At 57.6% G+C, this 21373-nt stretch overlaps 1 protein-coding gene across 2 annotated transcripts in view; it reads right to left on the bottom strand.

Annotated features, from left to right (window-relative positions):
* The window catches only part of PPFIA4 (PTPRF interacting protein alpha 4), a 75878-nt gene that overhangs the window by 17251 nt on the left and 37254 nt on the right, over positions 1-21373 (bottom strand). For both annotated transcript variants that reach the window (XM_071578721.1, XM_071578720.1), the window contains exons 3-16: positions 15823-15924; positions 15582-15746; positions 14825-14899; positions 13153-13242; positions 12397-12618; positions 11135-11281; positions 10897-11031; positions 10314-10397; positions 9489-9620; positions 7140-7202; positions 6010-6101; positions 3294-3435; positions 2269-2474; positions 1000-1240 (exon numbers count right to left, since the gene is read on the bottom strand). In XM_071578721.1, coding sequence (XP_071434822.1) covers positions 1000-1240; positions 2269-2474; positions 3294-3435; positions 6010-6101; positions 7140-7202; positions 9489-9620; positions 10314-10397; positions 10897-11031; positions 11135-11281; positions 12397-12618; positions 13153-13242; positions 14825-14899; positions 15582-15746; positions 15823-15924 — 1896 coding nt within the window. The remainder of the gene's footprint in view (positions 1-999; positions 1241-2268; positions 2475-3293; positions 3436-6009; positions 6102-7139; positions 7203-9488; positions 9621-10313; positions 10398-10896; positions 11032-11134; positions 11282-12396; positions 12619-13152; positions 13243-14824; positions 14900-15581; positions 15747-15822; positions 15925-21373) is intronic.

Here is a 21373-nt window from a genome sequence, read left to right on the forward strand (position 1 = left end):
CTCAAAAGATATCTGAGGCTTCACAGCCATGTTCCTCCCTCTCATATCCCTTGCTATATTCTCACCTAACCTTTTAGGTGACCCAGATAATTTCACACCTGCAAACCCACTGGTAGCCCCTCCCCATATCAAGCCTGAATGATACTCCCTATTTGCACACACCATCCTACGACCTATCCCCAAAACACTACAGGGAGTCCTTGCCCTCACAGTGTCCATCCTTATCTTATTCCTAATTCCTTTCCTACACAAATCAAAACAACGAACAGTAACTTTCTGTTCCCTTTCCCAACTTATATTCTGGATGCTGGTACCAAAGCCCTGGATCCTCACATGAATGGGCAGCCAACCAGGAGAGCACCCCTTCAGCATCACTGGCCAACAAGCCTCACTTCCTTACATTCCTACCCTCCTAGTTCTATTCCCGATTATCGGAGCCCTGGAAAACAAGACACTCAACCCCTGACATACTCTAATGGTTTATAAAAGCACTGGTCTTATAAACCAGAGACTGAAGACTCAACTCTTCTTAGAGTCTTGACCTAAAATTGACTGGCCCCACCCCCTTCCCTAACCTGAAAACCTAAGCCTAAACATAAACCCGAGCCTAAACCTAAGGCTAAGCCTAAACCTAAGGCTAAGCCTAAGACTAAGCCTAAGCCTAAACCTAACTCTAATCCTAAGGCTAAACCTAAGCCTAAACCTAACCCTAATCCTAAGGCTAAACCTAAGCCTAAGCCTAAACCTAATCCTAAGGCTAAACCTAAGCCTAAGCCTAAACCTAACCTTAACCCTGAGGCTAAACCTAAGCCTAAGCCTAAACCTAAACCTAACCTTAAGGCTAAACCTAAGCCTAAACCTAAGCCCAAGCCTAACCCTAACCCTAACCCTAACCCTAACCCTAACCCTAACCCTCCCCCCACCGCAGGGCATCAGTGCCACCCCACCCCGCCCCCCCTGCCCTGGCAGCCCCCCTGACAGCCCCCCAGGCCTCCTCACCAGCGTCATGACCCCCATGCGGTCCAGGTCCTGCGCGGCACTGCGGGAGCTGAGCTTGGGCGTGGAGCGGCCGCTGAGCGGGGGGGACGAGCTGGCCAGGGACAAGGCGGTGAGCGAGGTGGGGATGGAGGATCTCTTGCCCAGCGGGGGCAGGTTGAGCGCCTCCATGCTGCCGCTCGTCACGCGCGTCTCCAGCTCCTCCGCGCGCAGCTCCGTGGACTCCTTCTCCTCCTGGATCATCCTGCGGGAGTAGAGGGCTCTGGGATGAGGGGAGTCATGCCAGCCATGGGACAGGACACCCCTGCCACCCACAGGACACCCCCGTCACCCACAGGACAGCCCTGCCAGCCACAGGACAGACACCCCTGCCAGTCACAGGGCACATCTGCCACCCACAGGACACCCCCGCCACCCACAGGACAGACACCCCTGCCAGTCACGGGACACCCCTGCCACCCACAGGACAGCCCTGCCAGCCACAGGACAGCCCTGCCAGCCACAGGACAGACACCCCTGCCAGTCACAGGACACCCCTGCCAGTCACAGGACACCCCTGCCAGCGACGGGACGGACACCCCTGCCAGTCACAGGACACCCCCGCCACCCACAGGACACCCCTGCCACCCACAGGACAGACACCCCTGCCAGTCACAGGGCACATCTGCCAGCCAAAGGACAGCCCTGCCAGCCACAGGGCACCCCTGCCTTGGGGGAACACATCCTGGGGCTGTGCCTCAAGCCCCTGAACTCCAGGAATGGCAGGAAGAGCCATCAGGACTGGCATGAACCAGAGCTGAGATACATCATGATTTAATGGTCGTGGAGATCTTTTCTTAAAATCATGATCCTTTAAAGTCATGATCATTTAAAATCAGGATCCTTTAAGATCATGATCTTTTTAAGTCATGACCCTTTAAAATACTGACCCTTTAAAATACTGACCCTTTAAAATACTGACCCTTTAAAATCATGATCCTTTAATGATCCTTTAAAATTATGATTCTTTAAAATAAAGATCCTTTAAAATATTGATCCTTTTGAAGTCATGACCCTTTAAAATCATGACCCTGTGATCCAGCCCTGGTGCAGCTGAGGGATCAGGAGACATGGGCAAGAAGGACCAATCCCTGTGGCTGCACACCCTGGCACCACTTCCCTGGCAGAAGATGCCCCAACTTCAGGGCGCCACCTCCCACCACTTGGCCCCTTGCTGCCCCTCTGGAGCCACTTCAGGAGAAGGCAGGGGTGGGTTTTGGCCATGGTCACTACCTGATCTCCTCGTTGATGGCATCCAGCTGCTCCTGGAGCATCATGGCCAAGGTCTGGGCATCGGAGTGCCCACCAGGGGACAGCACATCCATGGAGCTGAACAGCGTCTCGCGGTCGTCGTCGTCCACGTCCGAGATGTCGGGGTCGCTGTCGAAGCCGTGGGGCCCCGTGGCCAGGACACTGCCAGCCTGGGCCTGCTCCCAGTCCTGGGGGCACAAGGGCCACTGGTACCCCCACAAAGACACACTGCAAAGCTCCACATGGGGGTTGCACCTCAGTGGGACCTCAGGGGCAAAGCCTTCCCACCACGTGCCCAGGGGGCCAAGAAGGACAGTGGCATCCTGGCCTGGGTCAGGAATAGAGTGGCCAGCAGGACCAGGGAGATGATTCTGCCCCTGGACTGGGCACTGTTGAGGCCACACCTTGAGTGTGTGCCCAGTTCTGGGCCCCTCAATTTAGGAAGGACATTGAGGTGCTGGAGCAGGTCCAGGGAAGGGCAATGAAGATGGTGAAGGGTCTGGAGGACAATTCATGTGAGGACCAGCTGAGGGAGCTGGGGAGGCTCAGCCTGGAGAAAAGGAGGCTCAGGGTTAGCGTTAGCCAGGAGGTGTAGCCAGGAGGGGTTGCCTCTTCTCCCAGGCAACCAGCAGTAGGACAAGAGGGCACAGCTTTAAGCAGCACCAGGGGAGGTTTAGGTTGGACATCAGAAGCAATTCTTTACAGAGGGAGTGTCTGGGCATTGGAATGGGCTGCCCAGAGAGGAGGTGGAGTCACCAGCCCTGGTGGTGCTCCAGAAGAGACTGGAGGTGGCACTGAGTGCCATGGTCTGGGTGACGAGGTGGTGTTGGGTCAGAGGTTGGACTGGATGATCTCAGAGATCTCTGTAAAACTCACTGATTTTGTGCCACCCCATCCACGCACGAGGTGAAAGAAACTGTCCCACATCCCCAAATCAGGGCACCCACGAGGCCAGAATGCCAGGCAGAAGCATCCCCAGCCCCAGCCCTGTGCCCACAGTGGGTTACCTTGGCTGGCTCCTCTCTCCGGGCAGTGAATCTGCCCTTCTGTGCCCGGGGCAGTGCCGGGGCTGCTCCGAAGGGCTCAGTGGGCGCGTGTACCACGGCACCCAGCGGGAACCGCAGGTCTGTGGCACTGCCCATGTGGGACCTGGGGACAGAGAGCCCTGTGGTGGGCACTGCTCTGGGCAGAGATGCCCCCCCCTTGCAGCCCAGGTTGGTCAGGACAGAGCAGGATGAGGCTGCGCCAGGATGGCCATCCCAGCAGGGCTCAAAAACAGGCTCTGGGAAAGTGTCCCACTGTGCCCACACTGGCCCTGGAGATGTGCTCATGGATTCATGGAATCATAAAATGTTCTCAGCTAGAAGGGACCCACAGAGATCATCAAGCCTACCCTTGGCCCTGCACAGACACCCCAACAATCCCACCCTGTCCCTGAGATTGTTGTCCAAACACTCCTGGAGCTCTGGCAGCCTTGGGGCTGTGCCCACTGCCCTGGGGAGCCTGTTCAGTGCCCACCACCCTCTGGGGCGGGGGGGGGAGGGGGAAGCTTTTCCTGAATCCATCCTAACCCTGCCCTGGCACAGCTCCAGCCATTCCCTGGGTCCTGTCCCTGGTCACACAGAGGAGAGACGGAGCTGCCCTTCTGAGGCACCTCAGGAGACTTCAGTTTTCCCCCAGCCTGCAGAAACTTCAGCCCAGGGTCCTACCCTGCAGCTCCCTCCCCCTGCTCTGCTTCCCCCAGCCCCAAAACCCCCCTGTGAAACCACGGGCTGAACAGTTCCCTCCAGCTTGAACCTCCCAACATGTACAGCACAACTTGTGGTTGTCTTCTCCATCTCCACGTGCCAGTCAGGGACCTTTGCTCCTTTTCATGTCTGTTCCAACATTTTCATGACAAAAACACCCTGCTGGGGGCTGGGCTCTTCTCCAAGGGAATGAAACGGCCTCGAGTTGCAACAGGAGGAGGTTCAGGTGGGAGTTTTCTTCACTGAAAGAGTGGTCAAGCCCTGGCACAGGGCAGTGATGGAGTCACTATCCATGGAATTGTTCAACAAATGAGTGGAGGTGGCACTTTGTGATACGATTTAGTGGGAATGGTATTTGGACAAAAGTTGGACTTGATTTTAGAGGTCTTCTCCAACCTTAATGATTCCATAATTCTACAAATACAATCCCAATGGGAGCATCTTCCAGGTGTGAGGATATGAAGATCTTTTGGAAGTCCCAGCAGAAACCAGCTGGGCCTTCTTCACCCTCCTCCTCCTTCTCCTCTGTGCTGGGGAGCAGGTCCTGTGCCAGGCAGTGGCTGCTGCTGGACAGGAGGACACTTTGTGCCACTCCCAGTGCTCCTTCCATGTCTCCACATTGCCTGGTTAGTCCTCCTTGCCCAGAATACCCACCCAGGGGCACGGGGTGGTCACTCCCTGCACACACTGCCAGGGGAGACACCAGGTTTGCTGAACTTCAGAGCAATTCCAGGTGACAGAGGAGGTGTCTGAGGCACTGTTGGTCCCCCATGGTGGGCCTGGTTTGTAGTGCAGATGCAGGTCTGGGCTCCCCTTCTGTGCCCACACAAAGCCACCACCAGGAGCTGCTTGACTTGCACTCAGTGCCGTGATCTGATAATCAAAGTGGGGTTGGATCAAGGGTTGGACTTGATGATCTCAGAGATCTCTTCCAACCCAGTTCATTCTGTGATTCTGTGGTTCTATGACTGGTGTCAGGCTGGGCTTTGCAGCCCAAGGTCCAGGGCCACTGAAACTGCTGAGAAGCTGCTCCCCAGCCAAGACCAGAGAAAAGCACCCTGGACATTTCAGCTCGGGGATTATTCAGATTTATGCCTATCTTTCCTCCAAGAAGCATTAAAACCCCCATGGAACTGTACATCCTGTTCTGCAGGAGCAAAGAGGTCCCATTCATGCTCCAGACCTTCCTCCAGTGCGCAGCTACCCAGGCTCTTCCTCACTGTCCCCTGTTCTTCTCTCCACCACAGATATGGGGTCTCCAAACCTTCTGTTGGCAGATCTCAGGCTGGTTATGGTGGCTCCTCTTTCCTGAGAGGGGGATTTTACCACCTGGTTGTTGCTCCATAGATCCCTCCCTGTCTTGAAGGTGCTCCAGAGAGGAGGAGGAGAGCTCAGGAGAGGTTGGGACCTCCCAGGTGGCTGCAGCACCACAGTGGTCTCCATGTCTTGGTGTCACCTCCTTTCCCACCTCCCTGTTTTTCTGCAGCAGAGCTCGAGGCTGAGACCCAAGGGACTCCCCTCTGCTCCTGGAGCTCTGGGCTGGGATGTCCCCACCTCCCAGCTGACCTTAAATGAAAGGCTGTGGGAGGACCATTGTAGAAAGGAGGGGAAAAACTGGGAGGTTCATTCTCCTTTACCTAAAACACCTCAAAAATGACTCCTCGTTCTCCACCAGCCCATCCCCTGCCCACCACAGGGGGAAAGGCCTTCTGTGGACATGCAGCTTGCTTAGAAAATTCACCCCTGAGCCCCTTTGTGTGGGAAAGGCAAGTTGTTTTTCACCCTTAGAAGGGCAAATGCTGTGCCTGTGTCCCACCCCAGGACAGACCTATGGAGGGACAGCACAGCTCTGCCATGAGGGACCACCCTGCACTGAGTGCCACCAGAACTGGCCCACAGCACTTTGGAGTCCCTCCAGCCAAATGTCCCCAGAGCTGGGGGGTGCAGGATGCAGGGGGAGGGCCCTGGCTCTTACCTGGAGTGAACACTCTCCACAAAGGTCCCACTTCTGGTCTTGAGCTGATCGACCTCCAGCCTGAGCTTGTCGATCTCGTCGGACAAACGTCGCTGTTGGGGCGACACAAGACAGGCAGGGCTTGGCTTTGCCCTGAGGAGCTGCCAGGCCTGGGGCAACCCACACCCTCAGCCACCCCCAGGTTTGTGTCCCCTTCAAAAACCACCAGCCCAGGAGACATCAGTGCAGAAACAGCTCATGCAGGCACAGGGAGTGAGGGGAGGGAGCACGGGACGGACAGACGGACATGTGAGTGCTCAAGCCATGCTGGTTTGGGGGATGGAGGAGAACTGGTCCCAGTTGGGTGCTCTGGTTTGGCTCCACACTGCCCTTGCATGTTCCCTTGGCAAAGGACCACGGTGAGGGACCCACCAGCCAAGTCTGCTGCTGGCCCTGTCCCTCCTTCTGCCAGCCCCATTCCCAGGGGGAAGCTGTGCCTGCAGTGGGAGTTGGAGAGGGGAGGCTGCCGGCAGGGAAGGAGGGAAGGGAGGGGCAGGTGGGCAAACAGGCTGAGCCCGGGTGGGCAATACCCCAGCAGCATCACCCTTGGAACATCTGGGATATCAAGGCCTTGGCCAAGGAGAAGAGCAGCCCCAGATCCTTCCTAGCCATGCAGGAGAGATCCCAAAAACTCCCATTGCTTCCAAAAGCTGCAACCCTCCAGCTTTCCAGCTCCAACAGGTTTCATGCAGACTCCACTTAGATGCTCAGTCTGAGAGCAGGGGGCTGGGAAGACCTCCAGGGCCTCTGCATGCTGGGCATGGAGCAGATCTGCCCCAAATTTGGGGATGTGGCTCCCTGATCCCTTCTCTGGACGTGGGAAAAGCCACCCCTGCCCTCGGAGGGTCAGGAATGGATGAGTTACAGGAATATGGAAACAAGACCAAACATTCCTGTTGGGAACCGACCCAGGGATCTCCAGGGAGGTGGGTGGCAGCTTCCATGCTGTGTGGGCTAGTTCGTGGCCTGCCAGGCATTCCAGGACGCAGCTCCTCCAAAACCAGTGAATTTTCGGAGAAGCCACCACCCCTATCCTGGGTTAGGAGTGGGAAGAGCAGCCCCTGGGACAGTCTCCCTGCAGCCACATTTACCTTGTCGTGCTGGTGTTCCTCTATCTGCTTTTGGGTATTTTCCAGCTCTTGTAACAATGTGTTCTTTAAAAAAAAACCCAAAGAAAAGAAAAGGGAACAAAAACAGGAAAGAAAAAGAGACCGTTTAGAAAACGGCCCTGAGGCTTCCTGGGAATGGCCAGAGTGGGATCCCTGTGGGATGGACACCTGGCACAGGGATAGTGTTCTAGTTCAGCAGGTGGGACCAGTTCATCCCTGTGTGGGTGGGACCAAAGCTGGGCATTCTAAACCCTCTGGGCCATTGCCCAGAACTGTTCCCAATGGCCCATTGGCAGCAGCTGCCCAGGGCACAGCTGAGCCCTCAGGCTGGGAGCTGGCTGGGAAAGAAGCCTGGCAGAGGAGCTGGGAGAACTGCCCTGCAGGGACTCCTTGGCACCTCCACACCCACCTGAGGGCTCAGCTCTGCCCATGGGCCAGCAACCATTCCAAAATCCCCCCTGACTGCCAGAGTCAGATCCCCCAGTGTGGAACTCCCTGCCCTGGGGGAGGCACTGGGGGCTCCCACCCAAACCTGAGGGGACAGAGTCTTGGGGTTTGGGGGCTTTGGGAACCTCTTGTTGGATCCAGAGGAGGAGCAGATCCTCAAAAGGAGGAGCCCACCACTCTCCACCAGACTGTGCCATCATCTGCACCAACAGCTTTGTCCCTTCCTTTTCCTTTGGAGTCAGGGGACCCATGTGGGGCTCAGCACAGGGGCCACCAAACCCCCCTGTGTTTGTGCCCTGGGGGTGGGTTACACTGCTGGGTTTGGGGGTTAAACCCAATTTCTCTTTGTGCCATTGCATTCATTGTAATATTGTCATTAAATTGGAACTCTGACTTATAATCTCTTTGTGTTGGGTTTGTTTCTCCTGCTGGTTTACCTTTAAACCAGCACAGATGGGCACCTGGCACAAGGATGGGCACCTGGCACAGGGATAGCAAAGGCTCCCTGAGCTGCTCCTCTCCTGCCTGCCCATGGGTGGGTCTCCCCTGCAAAATTCCTGCCCCTCAAGCAGGGTGGGCACAGTTCTGGGCATGGCCATGAATGGAAAAGAGCACGAGGGGTTTGGTGGACAGGGCTTGGAGAAGGGAATGTGTCTGGAGATCAGGGGATGTGTCTGAGAGATCAGCTGCTGGAGCAGTGGATGGAGGGCAGAAGTGTCCCCTCATCAAAGCAGGTGTGTTTATATAACCACAGGATCATGAAATTGCTAAGGTTGGAAAACTCTTAATGTCATCCAGTCCAACTATTCCCCTGGCACTGCCCCCTAAACCATGTCCCCAGGTGCCACATCCATGCATTTCTGGAACACTCCTAGGGCTGGGGACTCCACCACTGCCCTGGGCAGCCTGTGCCAATGCCAGAACCCTTCCTGTGAACCATTTTGTTCCTAATATCTAATCTAAACCTCCCTGGTGAGTTTGCAGGACTCATGCCCCCTTTCTGGGGGTTCTGGCAGCCAAACAGGACCATTTTTCTTCATGAAACACCTGGACAAACTCTGGGTGGGGCAGAGCTGACACCAGAATGGGGAGCTGGCGATGCCCAAGGTGCCACCACTCTGGTCCCTGTTACTTGCTGGGGTGGGGTTTGGACTCATCCTCATGGGTTGGGTCCTGCTTTTTACCCAGAGCTGAACAACTAGACATGCTGCCAGAGCCACATCTGGCTGGGGACAGGAGCCAGCCCAGGGGGCACCAGCTGGGGCACAGACCCCTGTGTGCCCTGACTGGCTGAGGGAAGTCTGGGCCCTGCAGGAACCCAAAGGGAGGGCACTCAGCAAGGCCTGCCCTCTCACTGGCACTGCGAGGGGCATCTTTGCTGCTCTCCAGCCAAAAAAATTCACACCAGGGCAGCAGCACTTCCAGGTGGGTCCTCCAAGGAAAGCCCCAGGGGTGGGGTGGGAGCTGTGCAGCTCCTCATGGGCACTGCCCTGGCTTGGAGGGGGCACACCAGTCTGGGCTTGGGGGGAGGAAGGTTTTAGGGGAGCCTGTGGAGGGGTGGGCAGAGGGACAGGGATGCTGCAGTTCCTGAAATGCAGGTGGGACTTGCTCCGGGAGCTGGGCACAGGTGGCACTGAGGCTGTGCCAGCACAGACACAGGGAAGGGAGGGCATGGAGCAGGACAATCCTGCTGCTGTGGGAGGTGGGAATGGGTGAGGAAGGGGGTCTCGCTGCAGGAGGGTGAGGTGTGGGGTGGTCAGTCCTGCATGTGGCCATTTCTCCACCTTCCAACCCTGTGCCGTGGCTGCACCAGGCTCTGTGCCAAGGGAGCTGCAGACCCCTCAGCCCCACTCCCAGCCACCCAGAGGACCCCCCAGGCTCTACCTTCTCCTCCAGGGCTGCCATCCTCTCCTTGAGGTGCAGCTGCAGCCGCTCGTTGGACTCGCTCAGCAGCCGGTCCACGGTGTCCGAGAGCCGCTTGTTGTGCTCCTCGTTCATCTTCTCCCTCTGGCGGGCCTGGCACAGCAAACAGGGGCCTTCAGTACCCCCTGTGCCACCCCTTGCCTGCTGTGGGCTTAGGCCAAGCTTCTGGGGACAAATCCACCCCTTTGGTGAGGCTCATCTGGTTTCTCCCACCTCCCAGCTGGGAGTGGGCAGGAGAGAGGACAGGATTCAGGGACATCCTGCCTGACCCTCCAGAACCATCCCCCTGGGCATTGTTCTGTGCCACACTGGGGCACATTCCAGAGCCCAGGGCATGCCAAACCCCTGGATTTGCAAATGCCCAGGAAATGGGCATCACAGGTCCTGTATGCACACCCCAATGGCCAAGGAGCAGAGCAGGGACTGGCATAGCAGCTCAACCTCCCCTGCCCTTTGGATCCTGCTGATCCAGGCCTGGGGGAAGAGCTGCTGGAGCCACCCCTTCCACCCTTCATTTGGGGTCCCAGCCTGACCCAGGGGGAGAGGCTGGGAGAGGAGTTAGTGTGGAATGTTCACAGCAAGACTTGGATGCCTGGGAAAGGGGGCAATCAGAGCAGGGAGGGCCACCAGCTCCGGTGTGGCTCCAGTTTGAGAGATCCGAAATGCTGAAGGATTACCCATCCTGCTTCAGAAACATTGGCAAGCCAGGTGTGCCCAGGCATCCAGGTGTGCCCAGGTATGTGGGCACCAAGGGAAGGGGAGCCAAGGCTGGATGAGGACACTGACCCTGGCCAGCTCCTGGTTCTTCTCCTCCAGCTGAGTCTCCAGCTGCCGCAGATGCTCCTCGATGCTCCCATGCCTCTCTTCTGCCTGGGAAAAGCAGAGCAGCCCTCTGGGGTGGTGCTCCCCAAATCCAGGAGGGTCTTCCTGCCTTTCCTGGGATGCAGCACGCCAACAAGGGCTCACTGTGAGCCCAAAGCAGCCCTGCCAGTGCCGTGGCAGGAGGTGGACGTGTCCTGAGAGGGACATCCCAGCACCCACCTCTCCCTCCAGGCCTGCACCCTCCCACATTCAGCCCAGTGCTTCCTCTTCCTCTTCTTCCCAGAGTCAGCCCAGCACAAACCAAAGCCCATCCACACCAAGAGGGCCATGTCTGCCCTGGAGAGAGGGGCTAAGGGCAGGGAGCAAACCCCAGGGGTGGAGGACACACAGAGAGCTTTAAAAGTGGTGCCTTGTCCCTGCAGCCACAGGGATGGCAGAGGACAGAAAAGTCACAGCTGGGAAGGAGAATGGGGTGCCTTGGGCTGCCAGGGGCTCCAGCTTCTGGCTGCTGCCCTCCCCTCTGCCTCTGCCCCCCGTGCCCCCTTGCCTTGGTGAGGGCAGCGATGCGCTGGGCCAGCTCCGCTTCCACCTCAGGCAGCGTCTCCGCCTTCCGCATCGTCTGCTGCAGCTTCTGCTCCGCCAGCTCCAGCAGCTCCTGCAGGTGCCTGGCCTTCTCCTCACACTGTGGGGCAGCCAGTATGGGTGCCTGGCACCAAGGCCTGCCCACCTGGCCCACCCCCAGCACCCACTTCTGCCCCCCAGGTGCCCCGGGAGTGTTTGGGTACCTGGCGGTGCAGGGACTCCTTGTTGGCCAACTCGTTCTCCAGCTTGTCATTGAGGTCGTGGATGGAGGTGGCCTCTCGCTGGGCTGCCAGGTAGCGTTTCTCCAGCGTGGTGATCCTCTCCTCCATGTCCTCCTTCTGGGCCAGGGCCTGGGGAACACCACATCCTGCTCTGTGAGCAGCACTTTGGGAATAACTGGGCCACCCCGAGTCTGAGAACACAGGGAAACTCCTCCTTCAGGCAGGGATGAGGGAAGGAGAGTGGGACAGAGATGAAGGGAGAGTCAAGCAGTCCCACGAAAACCTTCTAGCAAGGACACAGCTCACTGCCCCAGGTCTGTAGCACAGCTGAGACTGCTTGGGTGTCCCAGTTCAGCAGGTGGGACCAGTTCATCCCTGTGTGGGTGGGAACAAAGCTGGGCATTCTAAACCCTCTGGGCCATTGCCCAGAACTGTTCCCAATGGCCCATTGGCAGCAGCTGCCCAGGGCACAGCTGAGCCCTCAGGCTGGGAGCTGGCTGGGAAAGAAGCCTGGCAGAGGAGCTGGGAGAACTGCCCTGCAGGGACTCCTTGGCACCTCCACACCCACCTGAGGGCTCAGCTCTGCCCATGGGCCAGCAACCATTCCAAAATCCCCCCTGACTGCCAGAGTCAGATCCCCCAGTGTGGAACTCCCTGCCCTGGGGGAGGCACTGGGGGCTCCCACCCAAACCTGAGGGGACAGAATCTTGGGGTTTGGGGGCTTTGGGAACCTCTTGTTGGATCCAGAGGAGGAGCAGACCCTGGACAGGAGGAGCCCACCACTCTCCACCAGACTGTGCCATCATCTGCACCAACAGCTTTGTCCCTTCCTTTTCCTTTGGCCTCAGGGGACCCACGTGGGGCTCAGCACAGGGGCCACCAAACCCCCCTGTGTTTGTGCCCTGGGGGTGGGTTACACTGCTGGGTTTGGGGAGCAAAACTAATTTCTCTTTATACCATTGCATTCATTGCAATATTTTTTATTAAATTGTAACTCTGGTTTATAATCCCATTTGTGTTGAGTTCCTGCTGGTTTACCTTTAACAGCACACTGGGACCTTGGGGAAATCCTGCTGGTGGGCTTGGGAACACCCTCCCAAACTGGGGAACACCCTCCCAAACTGGGGAACACCCTTCCAAACTGGGGAACACCTGCAGGCAGCAGGAGTTCCAACCCTTCCCAGCCTGGCAGCTGCTGGGCAGGTCCCTGGCCAGGCCTGGCTCAGCAGAAGGCCGTGCCTCACCTCTCGGAGGTCCCTCTGGTATTTGCTGCTCATCTCCTCGGATTTGATGAGGTCCTTCCTGGCAGTGCCCAGGTCCTCCTCCAGCTCGGCCACGCTGGCTGCCAGCGCGGAGATGCGCTCCTTGGCCTGTACCACCTCGAAGTTCTGCTTCTCCAGGAGCTCCTGCAGCTCCACCACCCTCCCAGCCTCATCATCCGGGTGCACGGAGCCGTTGGAGAGCCGCTGCAGGAGGGACACGGTGCCAGGCTGTGCCCGGGCTCTGGCTTGGCCTGTGGCCACACCATAGGGCAGTGTGGCCACCCAGGGACCAGTGAGGGAGTGGGAGTGGACACACAGAGCTCTGAGGCCCCACCAACAGCCTCCTCCAGCCAGGGATGAGGCTTCCTATGGGCACCATGGGATAGGGATGCCTGAGGGCTTCCTGGGAAGTTCTCCCTGCCCATGGTAGAGGGATTGGAGTAAGAAGGTCTTTAAGGTCCCTTTCAACCCAATCCAGTCTCAGGTTGGAATGAGAAGGTCTTTAAGGTCCCTTCCAACCCAATCCAGTCTGGGACTCTGTAATTTCTGGGAAGCAGAGCCCATAGGAGCATCCCAACACAAATTCCCCTCTGCTCAGAAATGGCCCATCCACCAGGAAGGGCATTTTCCAGGGGGGGTTGGAGAAAGGTTTCCAGCACTCTGGAGCTGTCACAAGGGGATTGGAGAAACGAGGATCCCCCTGAGCATGGCCAGAGAAGGGGCTTCTGGGGCTCTCACCTTCCAGGGGAGCTTCGGTGCCGCTTCCTTGGGCTCCTCCCGCTCTCCCGTCGGCACCTCCCGCATGGTGCCCTGCTGGAGAGTTGCCACCTGCATGGCACAGGAGCAGGGCATGGGGCACAGCAGGACATGGGCCACAGCTGAGGCCACTCCTGCTCCCTGCTGGCTCCCTCCACTGCCAGGCAGCAAGTGCTGTGAGGGACCAGAGCGATGGGCACTGGTGAGGTCACATCCAGTCCTGGGGGCAGTTCTGGACATGGAGGGGCTGGAGTGTGTCCAGGGATGGGAATGGGGCTGTGGAAGGGGCAGGAGCAGCAGGAGGGGCTGAGGGAGCTGGAGGGGCTCAACTGGAGAAAAGGAGGCTCAGGGGGGACCTTCTCCCTCTCCAGGATTCCCTGCCAGGAGGGGGAGCTCGGGGGGGTCGGGCTGTGCCCCAGGAACAGGGACAGGAGGAGGGAACGGCCTCAGGCTGGGCCAGGGCAGGGGCAGGGGAGATACTGGGAATTTTTTTTCATGGAAAGGGTAGTCAGGTCCTGCCACAGCTGCCCAGGGCAGGGGTGGAGTCCCCATCCCTGGAAGTGTTCAACAAACAAGTGGATGTGACACTTCATTATATGGTTTAGTGGCCCATGTTTGGCCAAAGGTTGGACTTGATGGTCTTGGAGGTCTTATCCAACTTTAATGATTTCATGATTCCAAGAGAAGAGGAAGGCAGAGGGGCTGTGAAGGTGAGCCCTGAGCACTGAGGGAGGTTTTCCTGGTGAACCCTCAGGGATCTGAGTGCTCCATCCCAGGTTTCCCAACTAGTCTGAAGACAGACAGACTCCAAACTCTGCATGAGAAGCAGGGGATAAATTCTGCCATCATGTCCTGCTCTGATGGGGGAGAATGGGAATGGTCCCTGCAAGGTGAGGGACCTGAGACCTTGGGGAATTACCACAACACTTCTCCAGGGAACTGGAAAGAGGAGCAACACTTGGCCAAGCCAAGGGATGGCCCCTTCCTTTGGGCAGCAGTGGCTGGACATAAACTTCAGGAAGGAAAACAAGGTTGATGTCTCTCCAAGAACATCCGATCCCTGGGAGTGTCCGAGGCCAGGCTGGATAAACTTGGAGCAACCTGGTCCAGTGCAAAGTGTCCCTGTCCATGGCAGGGGGTGGGGATGGATGGACTTTAAAGTTCTTCCAACCCAAACCCTTTTGGGCTTCTGGGATTCTAAGATGAAAAGGGTTGGAGGTTGGGGACAGCAAAGTTCCTGTTCAGGGCTCCAGTGAGGAAGGAGGTGTGGGATGCCAGGGGAGGTGCTCAGAGCAGAGGCTGGGTCTCCTCTGAGGGAAAATTCACCCTCAGTTCCCTGAAATGACTCAGATTCAGGTGGGTTTTGGTCAGTGAAATGAACTTCAAACACAAAAGAACAGGAGAAACCTCCCCTGTGAGACAAAGGTTTTCAGAATCTTTCCAAGGTTCCCTCAAAGACAGAAAATCCTTTGTGTGAACAGCAAATTGAGGGTAAAAACCTCCCACCAAAGACACCCAAACACCATCTCTTCTTTTTGCATGACCATCTGAGGTGACATTTGAGCAAAGGTAACCTGAATTCTCAAATGCCACAATGGGGAGCAGCTCCAGTGCCCCAGGAGGGGCCCAGGAGGGCTGCCCAGGTGCCCCTCACCTGCCGATGGGCATCCACCAGCTGCTCCTCCAAGGTTGCCACCCGCTCCAGGGCTGCTCTCAAGCGTTCCCTGACCTGCATGGGTGGGAAACAATGGGAAAGGCCATCACTGATCCAGGAGGAGGATGCCCAGGAGCCAGGCAAGCTCCCAGCCCCGGCTCAGGTGGATCCACAGGCTCAGGATCATCCGTGGGGGAGAAAAAGTGTGTTGGAGAGGAAGAACCTGGGCCACCTCTTGGAGATCTATGGCCAGGACAGCCTGGACAGCAAAGGAAGGAGATACTTGAGGGAAATGAATCAGGAGGATCAAGAATCATAGAGCAAAGACTGAGCCAGGGTGCCAAATGCCAGCCCCCAGCACCACCCCAAGACCCAGGGTGCCAAATGCCAGCACCCACCACCATCACCCCATGACTGACCCAGGCCCCACCACCACCTCCACCCCATAACTGACCCAGGCCCCACCACCACCACCCCATAACTGACCCAGACCCCTTGACAGACACAGGGTGCCAAATGCCAGCACCCACCACCATCACCCCATGACTGACCCAGGGAAGTTCCCAACAGCCTCAAACCCAGAGCAGCCCCTTGGCAGCCCCAAAGTGCAGCCTTTGGACATCCAAGCCCTTCCTCCTGAGGGACCCCACTCCACCCGCCCACCTTAACAGCAGAACGTGGCATCCTGGTGGGAGGGAGCTGAGGGCTGGGAGAAGGTGGAGCTCTGAGCAGGAGAGGCCCCAGCAGCCACTCTCACCTTTTCATCCAGTGCTTTGTGATGCTCAAAGAGTGACTTGAGAGCCTTGAGCACCTCGACCTCACTGGAGACCCCAGATGGACTCTGGGCCTGCCGCTTGACCACGGTCATCCTGAGGGAGCGCTCATGCCTCGACACCAGGCACTCCAGGTGCTCCAGCAGGAGCTGCAGGAGGGCAGTGTGAGGGGCAGTGCCCGGGCTGTGCCCACACTGCCCAGGCTGGCAGCAGGTCCCTGCTTACCCGGGTGTTGTTGCGCTCGGCTTTCAGCTCTGAGATCTCCTCCTCCCGCTCCAGGAGCTGCTCCCGGCACGCGCTGAGCTCCCGGGTGAGCGTCGCGAACTCCTGCGGGCATCGGGGCCGGGGGTGGGCACAGGGCCGGGGAGCGGCGCTCCAGCCACACCGCTGGCACCGGCACGGAGCAGCTCCCAGCGAGCCCCCCCAGGGACAGGGGAACAACAGGGAATGGAACCCAACCAGGGAGAGGGGAGGGAATGTCAGGGAATGGAACCCAACCAGGGAGAGGGGAGGGAATGTCAGGGAATGGAACCCAACTAGAGAGAGGGAATTTCTGGGACTCAAACCCAACCAGTGAGAAGGAACAGCACACAACACCAGTGAGAAGGGAATGTCAGGGAATCGAACCCAGCCACGGAGAGGGGAATGTCAAGGAATAGAACCCAATCAGAGAGAGGGAATGTCAAGGAACAGAATCCAGACAGTGAGAGGGGAATGTCAAGGGATTGAACCCAACCAGAGAAATGGAACATCAATGAATAACCCAACCAGTGAGAGGAGAGGGAACGTCAAGGAATCAAACCCAGCCAGTGAGAGGAGAGAGAATGTCAAGGAATAGAACCCAATCAGTGAGAGGGAATATTAAGGAATTGAACCCAAGAGTGGGAGGGAATTTCAGGGAATGGAACCCAATCAGTGAGAAGGGAATGTCCAGGAATAGAGTCCAACCAGCAAGAGGGAATTTCAGGGAATAGAACCCAATCAGTGAGAGGGGAATGTCAAGGAATCAAACCCAACCAGTGAGAGGGAACGTCAAGGAACCTGTGGAGAAGCACATTCCAAGCCTCGTTCCTGGCTTCTCTAAGTGCTTTGGACAAAGAAAGATGCAGTTTCCCAATATTTACCCATTTGGTGTCCAATGACACAAGAAACTACTCTACAGCTCCAGAGGTGCTCGATGGCATTTAAAGCTTCCCAGTCAAGGCCACCAGCATGTCCCCATTCCCACTGTCCCCTTGATGCAGAGGACCCACCTTGGAGCACCCCATGAGGCTCAAACTCACCACAAAGCCACAGCCAGCTGGGATGAGTCCCCTGGCCCTCAGCCAGCCTCTGTTGTGGCCTCAGGACCTGGAATCACCCAAAACCTCCCTCCAAAAGAAAGCAAGACCTGCCCAAGTCCAGTACATGGAGCTCCATTGAGCTTCTTATGGAATTCCAGTGAGAGGGATGGGGCACAGCAGGACACGTGGCAGGTGCCCCCAAGAGGTGGCAGCCAGCAAGGAAAAGCCCAGAGCAAAGCCAATGGAGAGCTGCAGAGCCAGCACATCCCTTGGGATGGGCTCCTGGGAAACACCCATCACCCTTGTGGCTGTGCCAGAGGGGAAAGGAAACTCCCCCCGAAGTTCCTGGGAGGCAGGAGGCTTCATTTTCCCTTCAAAAATGAAAGTCCAGCACCTGAGGGAGCCCAGGAGCATCTCCCACTTCTGCCAGTTGCTCTTTCAGTCCCTGAAAGTGGTGCCAGTACCAGGAGACATTTTGCAGCTGGGATTTTTAAGGGTGAAAAATGCAAATGTGGAAACGAGGCATGAATTTACAGTTTCACAGTGTTGTGGAGAAGGGTTTGAAAAGGCAAAGGGTTTCAGAAGAAGCTGAGAAGGATTTGGTGGAGCATTAACAAACCAAATTTCCACCGGGGGCTGAGAGCTGCTTCACAGGATGAAATTCTCTATCACTTTAATTTTCAGGTTACACAAATAAAAACCCTTCAAGCCAATGCGAAACATTGAGGCTTAGGTTGAACCAAATGCTCTGCTCAGCTCCAAGTGGAACCTCCTGCAAGAGCTGAAGCTCCAAGAAATCGAGAGCCTTTTCATCCCTGTTGGTCCCAACCAGGCTTTCCCTCTCCCTTCCCACCCCAAACCTCTCTGCTCTGGGGTTTGGTGCTGGATCTGGTGATGCAGAGATTCCACAGGGGGGCAGGCACCTGGCTCAGCACAACGTGGGGCAAGGGAAGGAGTCACTGTCCATTTAAGCAACTGCTTTGGTGCCCCTCACCTGCCTCAGGATGCCCCTCAGCATCCTCACTCTGGCATCACCCCAGGGCATGAGTTCTTGTTCCATCCCAGACCCACTTCTGTCTCCATCCCTTCCCCAGAGAACTCTCCAGCTCTGGGCTCATCCCTGTCATCATTCCTTCCATAGGGGTCACTCCAGCCCTGGGCTCATCCCTGACCCCATCCCTTCCCCATTTGAGACCTGGTGTCATTCCTGTCCCTATCACTTCTCCAAGGATCACTCCAGTCCCAGGATCATCCCAGTCCTGGGGTTTCCCCTCTTCCCATCCCTCCCACAGTGACCACTCCAGACCCGGGGTCATCCCTCTCCCCATCAGTTGTCCCCCAAATCCCTCACAATGCCCAGAACCTCCATCCCCACCCTCTGCCATGCCCAGCAGGCTCCATCCCACACTCATTCCCTGCCCATCCCACACTCATTCCCTGCCCATCCCACACTCGCTCTCTGCCCATCCCACACTCATTCCCTGCCCATCCCACACTCATTCCCTGCCCATCCCACTCCCTGCCCATCCCACACTCGCTCCCTGCCCATCCCACACTCGTTCCCTGCCCATCCCACACTCGCTCCCTGCCCATCCCACACTCGCTCCCTGCCCATCCCACACTCGTTCCCTGCCCATCCCACACTCGCTCCCTGCCCATCCCACACTCGCTCCCTGCCCATCCCACACTCACTCCCTGCCCATCCCACAGCCCAGCTCCTCTGGGAACCTGCTGCACCAACGCGGCTCTTCCAGGAGCCAAATCCTTCCTGCCTGTGGGATCCCTGCTCAGTGGGATCCTGGCTTGGTGGGATTCTGGCCTAGTGGTGGGATCCCAAATCAGTGGGATCCCAGCATGGTTGGATCCCTGCTCAGTTGGATCCCAGATCAGTGGTGGGATAACGGATTAGTGGGATCCCTACTCAGTGGTGGGATCCCCCATCAGTGGGATCCCTGCTCAGTAGTGGGACCCCAAATCAGTGGGATCCCGAATAATTTGGATCTCGAATCAGTGGGATCCCGAATAATTTGGATCCCTGCTCAGTGGGATCCCGGCTCGGTTGGATCCCGGCTCGGCACAGCCCGGCCACACGTGCGTGTCCTGCCGGGTTATGCAATCGCTGAGCAGCTCCGGAGCATCCTGAGCATCCCTGCGGATTAACCCGGGCTGGGAATGCCGCTGAGAGGAGGCGGCAGCGAGAGGTGCCTGCGCATCGCTGGCTGCTCGGATTTAGGGAAACGTCACTCCCAGTCCCTCAGGATGCCCAGGGACAGGCAGCCAGGCTTAGGAAGCTCAGGAACAGCATCCCGGCAGCCGTGGTGGCCCCGGGAATGTCCCCCAGCAGCGCCGGGAGGGGATACATCGGTTTGGGCTCTTCCAGCACTGGGGCAGGAACGCTGTGGGATCCAAAGCCCCCGGATCTGCTGTGCCCCGGGGCTGGCATGGAAAACACTGTGGGCACTGACGTGGGCACTGGAGTGAACGGGGCAGCGTGGGGTGGATGGGACGAGGCAGGGGAGGCAGCAGGGGAAGGGATGCCACGCTGGGCACGGCGATCTGCAGGACTCTGCCCTCCTCTGGGGCGGGCAGACTGTGCCCACAATCAGACTTTCATCCCCAAAGAGGGGATTTAAAGGGAGAAAATCCGCTGGGGAGGGCCGAGCAGCCCCCACTGCAATAGCCGGTCAGACGCAGAGCTGTGCCCACCCAGTGCCCTCGGGGTGCCCCTGCCCGAGCCCCCCATCCCGGCGGGATTGGCTCGTTGGATCCCGCCCTGGGCATCCCATCATCCCACGGAAAATCAAAGAGCCCGCGGGGTCCGGGGAAACGACCGCAAAAAAAGGAACATTTACAGCAAAAATAGCAAAGCCCCTGTGGCGAGATGGGACGGCAGAGGGTGAGCCGAGGCCGCGGGGCCTCCTTGGGATGCCTCGGGAATAAAAAAATAGGAATAAATCAATTCAGCACCCGCCTGGAGCTGCTGCCCCAGCCCTGGGTGTACCAGGTGCCAGCGCTGCCACCTCGCTCTGGGCCACTGGTGGCCACCACATCCACAGAGTGCCAGTGTCCAGCATCCCAGGGAAGTTGGGATAAAGAGGATCCAGATGGTTTTCCTCTGCCCTGGCCGTGGCCAGGAGACTCCCAGGCAGGGCAGAGGCGCCTGCCCCTGGCTCAGATAAGCTCTTGGATAAGCAGGGACACCTATAAACAGATTAGAAAGTGAAGGAGAGATGCCTGATCTTCAGTCAGAGGAGGGATGATGAGGAACAGCCCTCGGAGTCCGTGGAAGCCTCGTGGAAGCCCAACAGCCCAGGAAAAGTGGCTAATTTGGATGAAAACCAAACCACCCCCAGCCCGACTGGCTGGGCTCAGTCCCAAGCCCGGGGTGAAAAAGGGAGCAGGGAGGGGATGGTGTTTTCTCTGTCAGAGCAGCAAGGGACACCCAAAGCACCACCCAAGGTGTTGGGATGGGAGGCTGTGGATCAGGTGTTCAGTCAACACCAGGAATGTTGGGGGTCTGGGGTGGCATCAGTGGGGAGGGCATAGGGAAGAGCTGGAGGGCAGCCAGAAACCAACCACGTGGAGATGGCTGGGAGAGCAAGGAGAGGTTTAGAAAGCTCAGGGGGAGAAGAATCATGGGATGAAAAAGCGGAAATGCAAAGTCCTCAACCCAGAGTCACCTCCTGGTGGGCACAGACGGATGCAACAAATACAAGGAGCAAAATTCCTGTTTGTGGCAGGAGTGTGGCTGCAAAATTCCTGTTTGTGGCAGGAGTGTGGCTGCAAAATTCCTGTTTGTGGCAGGAGTGTGGCTGCTGCTCCAACACCCCGAGCCTGGGAACAAAGCGGCTCCAGCTGCAGATTAATGGCATTTGAAAGCCCCTCATTGCAGTGATTGCTCCTGATGGTGGGAAGGTGGGAAGGATGGGAAGGTGGGAAGGATGGGAAGGTGGGAAGGAGGGAAGGTGGGAAGGTGGGAAGGATGGGATGGTGGGAAGGAGGGGAAGGTGGGAAGGAGGGGATGGTGGGAAGGAGGGGAAGGTGGGAAGGAGGGGAAGGTGGGAAGGTTGGGAAGGTGGGAAAGTGGGAACGTGGGAAGGATGGGAAGGTGGGAAGGATGGGAAGGTGGGAAGGAGGGAAGGATGGGAAGGAGGGAAGGTGGGAAGGAGGGAAGGTGGGAAGGATGGGAAAGTGGGAAGGTGGGAAGGTTGGGAAGGTGGGAAAGTGGGAAGGTGGGAAGGATGGGAAGGATGGGAAGGTGGGAAGGATGGGAAGGAGGGAAGGATGGAAAGGTGGGAAGGATGGGAAGGTGGGAAGGTGGGAAGGATGGGATGGTGGGAAGGATGGGAAGGAGGGAAGGTGGGAAGGATGGGATGGTGGGAAGGTGGGAAGGATGGGAAGGTGGGAAGGTGGGAAGGATGGGAAGGTGGGAAGGATGGGATGGTGGGAAGGATGGGAAGGTGGGAAGGATGGGAAGGTGGGAAGGATGGGAA

The sequence above is a fragment of the Pithys albifrons genome, chromosome 28, assembly GCF_047495875.1.
Source record: "Pithys albifrons albifrons isolate INPA30051 chromosome 28, PitAlb_v1, whole genome shotgun sequence".
In the NCBI taxonomy this organism is placed as follows: Eukaryota; Metazoa; Chordata; class Aves; order Passeriformes; family Thamnophilidae; genus Pithys; species Pithys albifrons.